We start from the raw sequence: 15784 nt of genomic DNA, 5'->3' as shown, positions 1-15784 counted from the left end.
GCTAGGGTTTTTTTTTCTCACTACAAAACAAAATTATAATAAAGGACGGTCTAGATTATTTTGAGCAAGATCTAACGGTTGAGATGTGCGTTCCAATTTAATTTTTGAATCGAAATGGCTCCCGCTTGGTTATTTTGGCTTTGTTTTATTTTGGCTTTGTTTCCATGGGGGTCGCGGGTTCGAGCCATGACTTTGGGTTTTATTTTATTAAATTTTTTCACTCTTTTACTAAAGAAAAACGGCAACAACATAAATAAGTAAACAACGCCTTCAAAAAAGAGTTCCACACCATGGCTACTTCTACAGCTTTAGGTTCCACACCATTCATCAAAAAGGTACAATGAATTTATACATCTTTTTTGAAGAAATTAATCATATCATTTTCTTAGAATCATTTTTTTTTCTCTTAATGTTCAGAAAAAATTGGGTGTCTCTTCTTTCTCTTCAACTTCGTTTCACATTCAAAGATGTTCAGTTATGGCACCGACCCAATCTCAACGCCCACCTTCAATTCTCATTTTAATTTCTCATTGTCGAAGAATTTCGATTCCAATTTCTTCCAGGTACATTGTTTTTTTTCCGATTATTTTAAGTTTTAATCTAATTTCAATTATTTGTTTTTTCTATGTTTTGGTACTAATTTTTTTTTTTTGGGTATGCGTTGTTTTGTTGTTATTGCCATTTACATTTAGAATGTATTGGATATTGTTATTGATTTTGATTGCCTTTTGCTAACTCATTAGCACCTGAAATTATGTTGTTGGGGAAGAGGAGCACATACCCTTCTCTTCTACCATAGCTTAGTCCATTTGGGTGTCATCATTGTGAATATAGGAGTTATGCAATGGTAGAGATTTCAATCGAAGAGTCTGTCTTGATAGCTCTTTCACAAATGCTGTCTTGGTAGCTTTTTTACAAACATGATAGATTTCAACGTGGTGATTGATTGGCTATATATAGTCATACATGTCATTTTTTTTTATTAAGTGGTTAAATTTTATGGGTTTTGGTTTTACCACTCTCATATTCTCATAATCAAGTTGCTGAAAAAAGTGTTTGAGATTGAGTACTTAAATGTTTGCTATGCAATCCATTCCTTACAATTGACCCTCATTCTTCTCTTTTTCTTGATGGGACGCTTTCTTATTTTTAGATTATAAGTTATGGTTGATATAGGATGATTCCAATTTTAGGGATTTTCATGATTAGATGCCAAATAGAGAATAACTACACCATATAAGCATTTTTATGGTCATTGTTGCTTTCTTGAGCAGTTTTTGTTATTGGCATGCTTTAGCATTATGAACATATTGATAGGCATGAGTAGTGTTTCAATTTTAATCTCCAAAATACCCATTCATGCCACAAGTTTGATTGTAGTCTTTGCTCCATGGCACATTTATCCATATGGTAGCAGAATGGTGTGAACAATATGCATAGAGGGGAGAATGAGAGAAATGAGGACCTCGATCAGTGGGCGTGGAGTATTTATTTTATTTTATTTTTCCCTTTCGTTACTAGAATTAGCCCTAGGTGAAAAATTATACAAAGTCTTATTTAATGTTTAATGAGTTGTCTTTTAGTTTTAGAAGTAATTTGGGTTATGTATAAATATGAAGTTATATATTTTGTTATGGTTGATCTATGCGAATTGTATTGTTTGATTTTCAGGTTATGACGGGATTTAAAATTTTGAAATATTGAAAATACAAAGGAGACTCTGCTGGATTTTTTTATTTAAAAAAAAAATAATGATGCTCTTAATTGAAGACTCTCTCCCTTTATTTTCATCATTCTCATTCTGATATGTATTGAATTAATGAATGTGTTATGAGTTGGTTTCTGAGAAATGAAATGCATAGAATTGCAATAATTAAGCTCACTTGAGTATGCGTATGGAATGATTATGAAGCATAAAACTGTTGGAAATGGTTATATCATCGATCCAATGCTACCATAGAGATGGTCTCTTGGGGTGTTGTTCAAAAGCATGTGTCTAGAGTGCCGACTGGCACGGGCATTCACTAGTCTTGAATATTATATACTTAAGCATTCTTATGCCAAAGTTAATAGGTCGTGCACCAAATTATCTAGCAGACAATTGTGAAGGGTTACAAGTTTTCTTTGCTTTAATAAAGCTTAAGTTCAATTAATATCATTGCAGTTTGAGAACGATTAATATCATTCGGCTGCAAAAGTAAAATGGGTTCAGTTTTGGCAAAAGGATATAGTTACAGCTAGGGAGTGTTTCCCTCCGTATAATGTTTGCGTCTGTATTATTATATGGTCATGGGAGCTCTCTTTATTTGGAATGCTAGCCAAGTTTGTACTGCCCGAAGATGGTAGATCCTACTTTGAGTGAATGATGAGATCCAGTACCAATGTCACTGTTTTACTATCCAGCACCAATCTTTTAATTGGGAGCCTCTGCTGTAAATCCGTAATAGTTTTGGGTCTTGTATGATCAACGACTTGTTTCTTTTGTCATAGACAGGTTCCTGGGGCTTCCATTTTGTTGAGCGATCTGGATCTGCTTCGTATTTACTGGCACATACTCCAAAGAAATGAGGTTTGACAGTCCGAATATGAAGAATCCTTTTCTTTATAGAGGGGAGAAAAAGTTTAAGAGAAAGTTGATGGTAGATGCTACTTGGTTGGTTTGTTATTAGATTAGCGTACGTCTCATCTGATTTAGATATAACGATTCTAACTAAGATAGAGTGGAATTTATACGGAATATCTGATTGAGCAATGTGGTCTACATTTGATCATTTTGGGAAAACGACCATAATATGGAGTTGACATTAATTCAAATGGTGCAGAATACATAGAAATAACGAATACATTTGACAAATTCATTACGTGTTGTCTGCTCCATGTCTTCATTGGATTTGAACTAGTATAAGTAGTAGGGCAAGTTTGGAGGTGGACAACCATGCCCTATCCATACCCTAAAGGAAGGAAGGGGGGATCAGCGTATTTTGTGCCTTCACCAAGATTTTGTTCCATCATTTAGAAGTTTAAACTGTGATTCACTAAATCAAGGTTCATGGGTGACGATCTGCATTGGAGTAGTCTACGGCTATCCAACGAACCAAGAAAAATTTTGCATTCAAAATCGTAGTAATTAACACGGAACGCAATGGTTTTGTTATGGAACGCGCAATGTGTTTTGTTATGCTGGAAATGAATTTATCGGAAGTGCTACTTAGACTCAACTACCAACAGGTTGGTCCCACCACTTGTTGTGTTCAAAATGAAACCAGGTCAGCGAGATATTTTGCCAAGAAACTTTAAGTCGGGAATGTTGGACAGTAACATCATCAACAGGCCCTTCCCTTGTCCATCAAAATAACTCTATTTCTTCAACTACTAGCTTTTGGTCTCGTGTTTGGAGGTCTTGCTAGAAAGACCTTTAGATTTATACAAACATTACAAAGACTTGGGATGTGAAACCAATAATGTACTCTGTATTTGTCTAATTAGTGTCCATGCGAGTGATTTTTTGCTCCCAGCGGGATTTGCTCAAAGAGCTCCAAGCGAAACAGGAACCAATCACGTGTCCACTAAAAAGAGATTGATAGTTATCAAATTTCTTCTTTAGAACAAACTTCCTGATTTGCCCCCACTAAAAATAGAAATAAATAAAAAGAAAAAAAAAGAAAAAAAATCTCATTATAAAATATATAGGAGTTCTTCCCATCATTAGCTAAAGATTTTTTTTATCTTTTTTAGTTTGAAAAAGTGTCACTAGTTCAGCACTTCAAGTTTTTTATTCTTTTTTTTTTCCAACAATTAAAACTAAAAACTAGATTTTGTAACTGGTTAAGTTTTTATTTTTTATTTTTTTAAGATTGGGGGTAAATCAGAAAGCATATATTAAGGTGGAAATTTGATAACTGTTGACCCCTTTTCAGTGGACACTTGGTTGGTTCCTATTTCCCTTGGAGCAAATCCGCTGGGAGCAAAAAATCATTCTGTCCATGCCTAGTTCCTGATTCCGATGCTTGACTTGTTGAGCACGTGGCATACGACTTGTCGGCAGTCGTTTACCACTTTTACCAAACCACACAAGCTCAAAATGGACTAATAAAAACAAAACGTAATCATGCTGGGTTGGACTTGGACAAACACAGATCTTGCACCCGACTAGACTTGCCTTTTTCTTTAAAAGATCCTCCCTCTCGTAGCTATCAAAACCTTGAAGCGAACCAGCAGCCCAGAGAAGAAGAATGGATTTGATGACTCACTGTACACACTTTCTTCTTCCTACAATTCCATTAGATGATAACAAACCCACTCTCACGTACGCACTTGTTGTACTTAACCAGAAACTCCCTACTTTCACTCCTCTCTTATGGAAACACGGTATGTACCCTTGTGTTTTTTTTTTTTTTTTTTTGTAGTGTTATAATAATAATGTTTTTGGCTTGTGTGGAACAGCCAAGTTGAGGTTGTGTGCTGATGGAGGAGCCAATCGGGTTTTCGACGAAATGCCTGATTTGTTACCCAATCAAGATCCTATACTTGTTCGAAACCGGTTTGATTCTCTTGTTCTTGTTGTTAATCTTTTAATGGAGTCATTTAAGTTTGATTTATATAGATTATCTGTTGTTTGTAATTTTTAAAACAATGTAGGGATCATTGAGTAAAATTTACTGGATATTTTGTATTATTGTTGATACTTTGCAATCCTTTACTTTCTTCCTGCTAAATGTACTCTATTGCCATTTACTGGTAATGAGTTGATTCTCTTACTGGAAAATCCACTGGAGCATTGATTCGATATCAGGGAGATAAGGTTCAATAGTCAAAAAGATAATATGTTTACTGTAGAGGAGATGTTTTTACTAGATTGGAGGGGAAAGATGTGTTTTCTCTTCGGAAAGCACAAGAATATTTTAGCTTAAATAGATTAGAAGTCACTGTTTTGGAATGGGGTGGAAGCAAAAACACAGGGTCGTGTTGCTTATAACGATCAGTTGTTTGTTATATCAACTGGTTTTAGACTTTTAGTTGTGGCCTGTTTGCTACTATCTACCTCGATTAAAGTAAATCTTGGGTCAGGTGCATGGCTGTTGCTGGCTGGTTTACCACCCTCGCCTGCTCCCTTCCGCATTCATCTTCTGGTGTTTCTCTCATACTCCTTCACTTCTCGTCCTTCCCTCACTTTGGCCATCCTACTGCGTTCCTCCCCTCTCTCTCTCAATCTTTCTCTTTAACGTGTCATAGCTACTTATGGAGCTGGTAAAGGATCCAAGCCACTTGAGCTTTGTTTGACTTGTTTTTGGCTAGCTTAAGCTCGGCTCATGTTGCATTCTGAGACAAGCCTGAACATATATTAAGACTCTTAAGAAACAACGAGACAAGCCTGACCTATTAAAGGTGGGCTCGACTCAACTCCAATACATTCCTACAATTGCACACTAACCGAGTTGCTCAAGGTCATTCATATTAGAATTTGAGCAGAGGGTGAACCTATTTTAAGGCTCTTCTAAAAGCATCGGAGCCTGAACATACTGAAGTTTGACTCACTTGGCCGGAATACCTGGTAACCTGCCCCAGCTACTTAGAATCCTATTTTTAGAGATTTTAGAGATTGGGCATAAGATGCCCCTGTGGAAATTTCGCTTGCAGGCTGGCACATGTTAGTATTTTTCACTTTTCTTTTCATCTCTATGAAACATGAATTTCATGTTAGGAATTCCATATGGCGACTTGATGGTGATATGGTGTAGGTCATAGTATGCAGTACTTAAGAGCGACGTAATAATGTATATAGGTAGGATTAGGATAACCTTTTAATGTGAGGAAATATACCAAATACCATAAAATGATAAATAACTTCACTCTTTTTGCCTTGGCTTGCGGATGGGGAGCTCACAACTGCATGGCAAAAGTGTGTCATTTCCTATGATATGAAGGGTTCCAATGAGATTTCTAACCCATTTGAAAAACCAAATTGACAGAGTAATCTCCACTTGTTAATGGGATTCGATTCCCATTTTCTTGGCTTCTTGTTTGATTTTTGAACACAGAGTAATCTCCACTTGTTATTTTTGAACACTGGGTTGTTTGGTTTTGACCAGACAGCTTTGGGACCAATTTTTATTTTTGTCTCATATCTCTAAGTAAAAAGTAAAAAACTGCAAGGCTTAACTTGCAGAGTTAATGCATAAATCATGAGCTCAAATTTTATTTTATTTTACTTTTTTCGGATATTATGCTTAGTCTTGCTCTTTTATTACCAAGATACAATTCATGCTCATTTTCATTTAATTAAGTCTCCTCTCTTTTTCAGTTACAAGCCGGATGTAATTAAAGGAGACATGGATTCTATTAGGACAGAAGTTCAAGATTTCTATTCAAATCTGGTAACACTACTCAAATCCTTCTTCCGAATCACTTATACTGTTATTCTGTACGAATTGAAGTATGTCGTAGAGTTTGCATATTATGGTTCTTGAATAGGAAATTTAGTCCGTTCATCATTCATGTTGTTAAAAAATGGAAAATACAGAATTATGAAGGTCCCTTACTATGAAGACCAAGCAAGGTGGACAGAGGTAGAACTTCTTTTCACCCATCAAATTGTGATTCTTTAAAAGAAGAAGAGCATATTTTTCCAAACAGTTAGCATATTTGTGGATTGAAGGCATTGTAAGATGAAGAAAGAATCAATTAAAAATACAAAAAAGTCAAGAAAGTACATATATGCTGCGAAGTGCAAAAATTACCAAAATCTTATTTATGTTGGAAAACAAGCTCAAAAGAAATTGGTAGTCAGTTCATAAGCTCTCAACGAGCTTTGAGCTACTTGAAAAATCCTTGCAGAAAGAAAATAGTTCTGGAAATACCAATATACCATATCACTTCATAAGAATATATGCACTTTGACAATACCTGGAATGAGCATTCTCTGAACGAAGGACAAGTATACAATTTTCCATTGTTGCGGTGTTTGTTTTGTGGACTTCCATTTGAATTGAATAACGATCTTACTCTTAAGAAATGAATTTCCTTTCAATGTAGTTCTTTTCCCTCATTTATCATTAGCAAACAGATAAAGTGAGATGCTTTTCAGGGGAAATGGTTACTTTTCCACCAGATATATTTTGTGGTTATATCAATTACTTTTGTGGAATAATTATTTTTTGCACATGAACTCCAGGGAACAAAAATTGTTGATGAATCCCATGATCAAGATACCACAGATTTACACAAGTGTGTAGCTCTTATTGAAGATGTCACTCCAAACTTGGAGAAGGCCAATGTAAGTAACTATCCATTAATCCATTTGCTCTTTTCACACGATAGTTCCTCTTCAACCTCCAGGACCATATCTTAAAAACTGGTCTTAATCTCCTATTTTTAAGTTTTTGACTTCTGGTTTCAAGGATTTGACCCTCTTTTCCCCTTTCGGTTTCATAACTTCTCTGAGAATAAATTCATTAGCTGAATTAGTTCCCACTGTGAATGCTATAGGTTTTTTTGATGATTAAGATGTCCTTTTTAAGCTCCATGTATCCTTCTTTCTAATCAAGTGGCTAATAGAAGAATATGTAGTTGTAGGTCTCACTAATTTGAGAAACTGCCAATCAACTACTGAGACTCCCCTGTACTCCATAGCTATGTTATCCAGGACTGATTTATAAATTTACAAAATTATTGTGTTTTTCATATTCAATTCCCTTCCCTAAATGATCATGGTTTCTCTGTTTGTACATGGAAATGCAGCTATGCATTCTTGTTGCAGGGGCACTTGGTGGGCGATTTGATCATGAAATTGGAAACATCAATGTTCTCTGCCGTTTCTCGAACACAAGGATAGTTCTTCTGTCTGAAGATTGTCTTATCCAACTGCTTCCAAGGAGCCACCGTCATGAGATCAATATCCTGTCATCCGTTGAGGGCCCGCACTGCGGCCTCATCCCAATTGGGATTCCATCTGCAAGTACAACCACCACTGGGCTTCAATGGGATCTCGGTAAGTAGATTAAAACCGCTCAAGGTTTTTATTTTTTTTAACCAGACACTTCTTTTTAGCATTATGGAGATCCGGGTGTGTTCAACCATCTGTTGGTAATTGTCTTGGATGGAACCCCAAGTTGAACTTAACTTATTGGTTTATGGTATTATGTAACTTGAGTTTATGATGCAGCAACTGATCTTGTATCAGTGCTCTCTTTAGTGTACTTCTGCTTCTCATTTGTTACTCTTTATGTTTATACTACAAAATCTGTATCATAACCTGGAATTTGTTTAATCCAGATAATACAGAAATGAAGTTCGGTGGTCTGATAAGTACATCAAACATTGTGCGGGAGGCACGGATCACGGTGCGGTCAGATTCAGATCTTCTATGGACAATATCCATTAGAAAATAGATATAAATTCTTTATAATGTCGCCATAAATTTTGATTTCAGGTAATTCATGTAGCATTTGTATTGAATAAATATTGCTTTGTCATTATTCTCCAGAATGTATAGATTCAATTGGCAAATTTGTAGACTGTGGGATCCCATTAATATATGTCTGATAACTGGGAGCCTGTAATATATTAAAATTCAGTGGTCTGACATCAGTTGATGTCGGCGTGTTCTTCCGTTTTTTTTTTTGGGTAAACACACACACACACACACTATATATATATATATATATATATATATATATATATATAGAACTTCAGAGTCCTGAATATTACATGTACTTAGATCATCCTGCAGTTGGCTTTGTAACCAAATGGAGGCTTCCATCTCCCAGAAACAGTCCTGGAGGTGATTAGTCTTGGTTGCTAACAGATGTGCAATCTTGTTACAAGTTCTATCTACATGGGTTACAAGCAAGGCAACAAAAGAGGTTGAATATTCCAGTGCATCTATAATTATATTTCGGGCTGTCCTCCCGATGTTAGTAGCTAGCCTATTCCAAAAATCAGCTACTGTCTTGCAATCCGTTTCCAGTATTATGCATTGGTAACCTAGGACGTATGTCCATTGAATGGTGCATTTGAGATCCCTGCTTTCTCCCTCCTCGGCGTCTCGTCCACTTGTTCTGGTTGTGTCTGCGGCTAAGAAAAAGCCCTTGTCATCTCACATAACATAACCAATACCAATAGGTTTACATTCCGAAAAGAAAGCAGTCCACATTGATTTTGACATAGGACGATGGTGGAGTTTTCCAGCTTTATATCCCGGTATAGGATTGGATGGATGTGTGGTTTTTTATATAGTTTGATGAGGTGGAGTGATGTGAGATGGGTAGCTATTTTCGCAATGTCAAAAGGTGATGGCTGTTTTTATGTCGAAAAAATAATGTTACATCTCTCTTTCCAAATGGTCTAGTAAATGTAAAGGCATGTCAATTTCCATTCATCTAATTCTACTGGCCAATCAGGCGGTGGTTTAAACCAAAGACCAACAAAGTCTTTAACTGTTAAATATTTGAAAAAGTCAATACGAATATGCCAAAGGGTAGCAAACCACACCGCCCTAGTGAAAGGGCAAGTCATAAGCAGATGGTGTAAAGTTTCAACCGGGGCTTTACAAAAAACACACCGTTGATCTTTGATGGCGAAGATACGATTGATTCTCTCTCGAGTCGAGACAATGTCATGAACACATATCCATGCAAAAATCTCTGTTCTTGGGTTTCCCCAAGACTTCCATATTTTAAGAAAAAAACTTGGATTATTAACAATGGGTTTTTTAATTTTAGCAAGACTTAGGTACTCATAGAAAGATTTGATCTTGAAAGACCCATTTTTGTTCCTCCCCAAACAAAGATTTTTCATGCGACTCATCTTTCACATAAATGGTCAAAATATTTCCCACGATAAAATCGGAGAAGAGAGACTCAAGCAAGTTGATGTTCCAAGATTTTGTGGTAGGGTGAAAGAGTTCAGAAACTTTTTCAGGCGCCAATCTCGACCTAGGTCCGTAAATGAGGACTGCCCCTCCATCTTTAGGAACCCAAGGTTCCGTCCAGATGTTGATGTTTGTACTATCACCAATGTCCCAGATAGCATTATTCATGATAGAAGAGATACCAGAACGGCAAGTTTTCCAAAGCCACGAGGAGTCATTTTTTATGGGGGGCGGAAGAGAACCCTTTGTGTGAGGGAAATACTTGTTTTTCAAAACTTGGCCCCAAAGAGCTTCTGAATTGTTCAGAAGCCGCCAAGCCAGCTTGCCGTACTGAAATCTCTAATTCCTAGTCCTCCCATTCATTTATGCAAACAAATAGAGTCCCAAGATTTGAGATAAAGGATTTTCTTGCCGTTATCTTTTTTTCCCCACCAGAAATCTCGTTGGATCGCATTCGTCTTGTTGGTGATTTTTTTAGGCAGTTTGAAATATGACATTTGGTAGATAGGGATAGCCGAAGTGACCGATTTGATAAGGACAGTTCACCCTGCTTGGCTAAGGAGCTTAATCTTCCACCCATTAACCCGAGAGGTTAATCGATTGATGAGGTGGTCAAAAAGCTCAGATTTGGATTGGCTAAGGAAGAGGGGTGCCCCAAGGTACATATCTCTAATACCGATACCCTTAATCTTTAGAATGTTGCGGATGATCTTTTTGAATTTGTGGGGTAGATTTTTACTGAACAAAACCCCATATTTACCATAGTTTATAGTCTGCCCAGTGATGGTAGAGAAGAGTTTTAGAGTGTCAACAATTTCTAGAGCATCAGAAATAGTTGCTCTACAGAAAATGAAGACATCATCCGCAAACAGAAGGTGGCTGATAATGGGACCCTGCCTCGAGATCTTCGCTCCATGGATCTTGCCCGTCATCTCTTTTTGTTGTAGGAGGCAAGATAGAATCTCCATACAAATGATGAATAACATCGGCGAAATAAGGTCTCCCTGTCTAAGCCCTTTGCTCGATTTGAAAAAACCTTCAGGCGAACCATTAAGGAGAATGGAGAAGTTAACTGACGAGATGCATTGGTAAACCATGTTGCACCAATTATTATTAAAGCCAAGATGGTTCAACATAGAAACAATAGTTTCCCAGTTCATTCTGTCAAAAGCCTTTGACATATCAAGTTTGATAGCTATTAAACCATGCTTTCTCTTTCTGGTCTTAATAGAGTGGAGAATCTCATGGGCGATGACAATATTGTCAGTGATTTGTCTTTGTTGAACAAAATCACTTTGCATGGGTGACATGATCTTTTTCAACATAGGTTTCATCCTATTGGCTAGGATTTTGGAAATAATCTTATATGAAACATTGCACAAGTTGATAGGATGCAACTCTTGAGGGGTGGTAGGGTTGGGGATCTTTGGAATGAGCACAATATTTGTATGGTTAATATGCTCAAGACTATGAATTTCAGCGAAGAAAAGGGAAACCATCGCAAAAACCGAACTACTAATAGTTTCCCAGGCATTATGATAGAAGAGACTAGGGAACCCATCTGGGGCAGGTGGTTTTAACACTCCAATTAATAGAAAAGACAGCATGCTTAATCTCTTCCGAGGATGGACTGACATTCAGCCCAATATTATCAGCAGCCGTAATAATAGGGTTGATGAGGTCAGGAGGGATACTCGACGAGTTTGGAATATCATGAGACAGAAGGGATGAGAAGTGGTTGACAAGGCAATCACTAATATCCCTCCTGTGAGATAACCATCTCCCCTCATCTTTTAACCAATCAATTATGTTTCTTTTCCTCCGACAGATGGTCGTAGCATGGAAAAATTTGGTATTGATATCCCCCGTCCCCACAGGGATCCACTTATCCCTGGACTTCTGCTTCCAAAGCATCTCTTCATTTTTCAAAAGATTTTCCAACTTATCCCTTAAAAATGATTCCTCCCTACAATTTTGGATATTAGGGTTACTTAATCTGGATATTATCAATGGCTTTGGTAGTGTTAGAAATGTTTTTACTAATGTCTCCAAAAACTTTTTTGTTCCACTCCTTTATTTTTTATTTTTTTTTATTATTATTATTTTTTTTGTAATTTATCTTTAACCTCAAATATTTTATTTCTAAACTTTGAATTATCCCACGCCGCCTGATTAATCACTGAGGGATAAGATTCATGGTTAATCCATATTGCCTGAAAATGAAAAGGTTTTGGGCCTCTATTGATGTCTGGGTTCAGATGAAACATTATGGGTCTGTGATAAGATTCAATACGAGGTAGGTGGAAAAGCTTAAAATCCAAAAATAAAGTAAACCAGTCGGTATTGGCTAGCCCACGATCAAGACGTTGTCTGGCGTTTGCTCTGCCTTCCCTACCATTAGTCCAAGTGAACGAGTTACCTAAGTAACCAAGATCAATCAGACCTTCCTGTTGTATCAAATCCGAAGCAAAATCAGATTGATGTAGATCATATGGCTCCCCACCTTGCTTTTCCGATTGTTCAAAGATGACATTCAGGTCACCGATGATGAGCCATGGTTCGCCCCCCACCCTTCTGGTATTCTTAATGTAGTTCCAGCTGGCTTCTTTTAATGGGGCATAGGGGCCCCCATAAAAGAAGGATGCTATCCAAGGTATGTTTCCTGGACCGGTTGATATCTTAGCATTTATAATATGCTTACACGAGTAAAAAATATTTAAGTCTATGTTGTCTTTCCACAGGAGTGATAGTCCTCCCACTTTATTACAAGAAGAAACTGAAAAAATATTAGGAAATCCTAACTGTAAATTAATAGTAGCCATACTAGTTCCGGAAAGTTTTGTCTCTGAGAGGAAAATGATGTCAGGGTTCTCTTTCCTAATCAAGGACGAGATGACGAACTGTTGAGGGTTTCCGATACCCCCGACAATTCCAAGGGAGGATTGTACTCATTGTGACATTGGGGGCTGATTTGGGTCAGCCACCTCTACCCTTCGTCCATGTATATTACGATATCTTACATATGCTGACCTACACATATAAGTAATAGTATGTTGTGAGTTATTATGAATATGAAACAGATGGTTAAGAGTTTGTACCAATTGGATTTCCCCCACTGTTGCATTTGGTTCATTTTGTGATTGAGTGTGAGACCTCCTTACGAAATACGCTCCAAAATTTCTGACTCTCATTACTTTGTTGACGTTGCCCCCCAGAAGTTGGTGGCTTAAGCTTGGCACCACATGGTCGGTAGTGGAAGCGGCTGATGAGAGATTGACTATTGCATGTTCATGAGTAATGTGAGTTAACTGAAGGTCTTCCATATCAAATGCATTGCCAGCTCCTGAGCTTCCGTGTATTCCAACATGTGTTCCCGGAGAGATATCTGGTGTGAATAAGTCGGTCAGTGTTTGCATTTGCATGACCGGTGGCTGTGTAGCTATTTGCACCCCTGCTTTGAGTGCCAAATTGATTGGTCCTTCATCTCCTTCATTCCCAAAGAGCTGAATCTGATTGTTGTTGTGGGTGTTCTCTGCAATGGAATTCATCGTGTAGTTTTCAATGTACCTCACAATATTTGCACCATTGCTACCCCCCTCCTCATTTGCAATCTGGCCTTGAGCTTGATTTGCTTGGAAGTTCGCAGCCCTTTCCTCTGAAATCTAAATTATTCGTGTTAAATTCTCATCAATATCCCGAATATGAATTCCACAAGGGCGCTTTGAACCTACCCTCATATCGAACTTTTCTTTTTTCGCTAACAAATATCTTACCATTAATTAAAACTGAATAGGACAAATATTCAAGTCTTGCATACACTTTGGAAGAGGTTCCCTTTCCTGGTTATGGCTAGCCTATTGTGCCAAGTCATAGGCCTCCCCATTATAAAGTCTACTTATCCAATGAAACTTGCAGAAATTAAAACATGACACATTGCTAAGAATAGAGTTTCTGACATGTTGTAGATTCCAGTTGGAGGGGGCTTCAACATTCTTTAAGACTTTGATCACTTCCTGGCAGTCTCCTGTAAAAAGCTAATCTGTGCCTCCTAGTCTGATAGCCAACTGCACTGCAACTTCAGCAGCCAAAAGCTCTGCTTCCTCTGGACTCCTAGCCTTAAACTTCTTGACTGTTGCACCTACTACCAATCCATCCTGTTCCCAAGCTATTGCTCCAGCTCTAGCCCAATCAGAATTCCATCATATGCAGCATCAAAATTAACACTCATTGTATTATCTGTAATAATTGGGAATATCTGCTCAATGCTCAGAGGGTTCAAATTGCTAGTAGAAGAAGATGTCGAGGGAGTTGTGCTAGCTTCCTCTTGCTTAAAATCCAAGAGTGTTTTTGTTGCCTGAGCATAGCTTTTCCTTAACACTTTTCTCCTATTACCTGTGAACCCTTCAAACTTGATATTATTTCTTTCTTCCCACATAAAAAATAAGATAGTAAGGGCTAGATCGAGTTCCCCTTTCTGCCATGCTCTCCTCCTTGTTGAAACTCCAACTCAGGAACTCCTCTATCCATTGTCTGAGAGTTTTACAAGGCATGCACTCCACTCTCATACCCAAACCTGCAAACCGGTACCATATACTTCTTGCCCAAGTGCATTCAAAGAACAAGTGCAAAGGATCCTCTAATGGGAGATAACAATGTGGGCAGGAAAAGTCCCCAACCATATGCCTTCTTTCCAAAGAGTCTCCTGTTGCTAAACCAAACATATATGCTTTCCATAGAAAAATATGCATGCTGGCAGGCATCTTTGCCTTTCACAGCTTCTTAATGCAATTAAGGTTGAAGCTGGATGACTGGCTTTCCTAGTTCTCCTTACAGAGAAAGGCATATGCTGATTTTACAATCATAATACCCTTTTTGTTGGAGGACCAAGTAACTTTGTCCTCTCTAGCAGTCAAAGGTCTCACCAGAACTTCATGAATCTATTTACTAATGAAAGGTGGTAAGTGATTATTTATGAGTTCACTATTCCATCTTCCATCACGGGTGAAAAGGTCCTTGACCTTCCATCCTTCTAGCTCAGCACCATAAAACCACAGTTCTTTAATGCAAGTTGGTCTCTCATTACAGATCAACCAAGGATCATTGAGGACATCAACAGCCCTGCCATTCCCAATAGACCAAATGAGGCCCTATTTAATCAAAGTGTAGTTTCTGTGAACCCCCTTTCAGATAAGGGGTGGTCTTAGCTTCGTTTTGGTCAATCCAATTTTTACCATATATGCTGGCAAAAACTCTCGTCCAAATTGACTCAGTATCCCTTTTGGCTTTCCAACCAAGCTTAGCCACCATAGCCTTGTTTATGTCATGAGATTTTCTAAACCCCAGCCCACCCCTAGCTTTAGGGGTGCATAAATGATCCCACCTAATGGTATGAACACTTTTAGTTTCCTTAGCACCACCAAAAATCCCTACATAGGCTATCAATCTTATCACATGTGGAAATAAGCATCATGTAAGTAGACATAACATATAAGGGGGTGGCTTGTGCCACAGCTTGTACCATGACAGTCCTTCCAGCTTGTAAAAGAACTTTAGATCTCCACTCTTTGATCTTATTATTTACCTTATCTACAAGATACTTAAAATCTTCAATTTTTTTCCTAGATAAAACAATAGAATCACCCAAGTACTTGTCTTTTCTGTCAAAAATCCTCATTTTCCAAAATCATTTTATGCTTTTTATGCACATTATTACTACAAAACAGACTGGATTTTTCAAATTTTATTTTTTGGCCAGAAGTCTCACAATACTCAGCCAAGATCTTTTTAAGATGATCCCCTTCCAGGAGATTAGCTTTAGTGAATAGAATCAAATCATCTGCATAAAGCAGATGAGTGATAGATGGTGAGCTCCTCCTTATCTTGATACCATTTGCTTCTGCCATGACAATTATTCTA

The 15784-nt window shown here is 37.6% G+C and overlaps 1 protein-coding gene across 1 annotated transcript; it reads left to right on the top strand.

Annotated features, from left to right (window-relative positions):
* Positions 1–4088: 4088 nt before the first annotated feature.
* TPK1 (thiamine pyrophosphokinase1) lies at positions 4089–8613 on the top strand. Its single transcript, XM_086589515.1, has 6 exons — positions 4089–4368; positions 4444–4540; positions 6302–6374; positions 7172–7273; positions 7738–7987; positions 8272–8613. The coding sequence occupies exons 1-6, from the start codon at positions 4233–4235 to the stop codon at positions 8385–8387; spliced, it is 774 nt and encodes a 257-aa protein (XP_086445641.1). The 5' UTR covers positions 4089–4232; the 3' UTR covers positions 8388–8613.
* Positions 8614–15784: the final 7171 nt, after the last annotated feature.

The sequence above is a fragment of the Coptis chinensis genome, chromosome 2 (genome assembly GCF_015680905.1).
Source record: "Coptis chinensis isolate HL-2020 chromosome 2, ASM1568090v1, whole genome shotgun sequence".
Taxonomy (NCBI): domain Eukaryota; kingdom Viridiplantae; phylum Streptophyta; class Magnoliopsida; order Ranunculales; family Ranunculaceae; genus Coptis; species Coptis chinensis.
This window is presented reverse-complemented; position numbering and strand designations above follow the sequence as displayed.

What these genes read in the sequence shown, in the direction of transcription:
- TPK1 (XM_086589515.1), top strand. Translation starts at nt 4,233, where the DNA reads ATGGATTTGATGACTCACTGTACACACTTTCTTCTTCCTACAATTCCA. An exon ending in TCCTCTCTTATGGAAACACG is followed by an intron (nt 4,369 to 4,443) that starts GTATGTACCCTT and finishes TGTGTGGAACAG; the next exon opens with CCAAGTTGAGGTTGTGTGCT. An exon ending in CCTATACTTGTTCGAAACCG is followed by an intron (nt 4,541 to 6,301) that starts GTTTGATTCTCT and finishes TCTCTTTTTCAG; the next exon opens with TTACAAGCCGGATGTAATTA.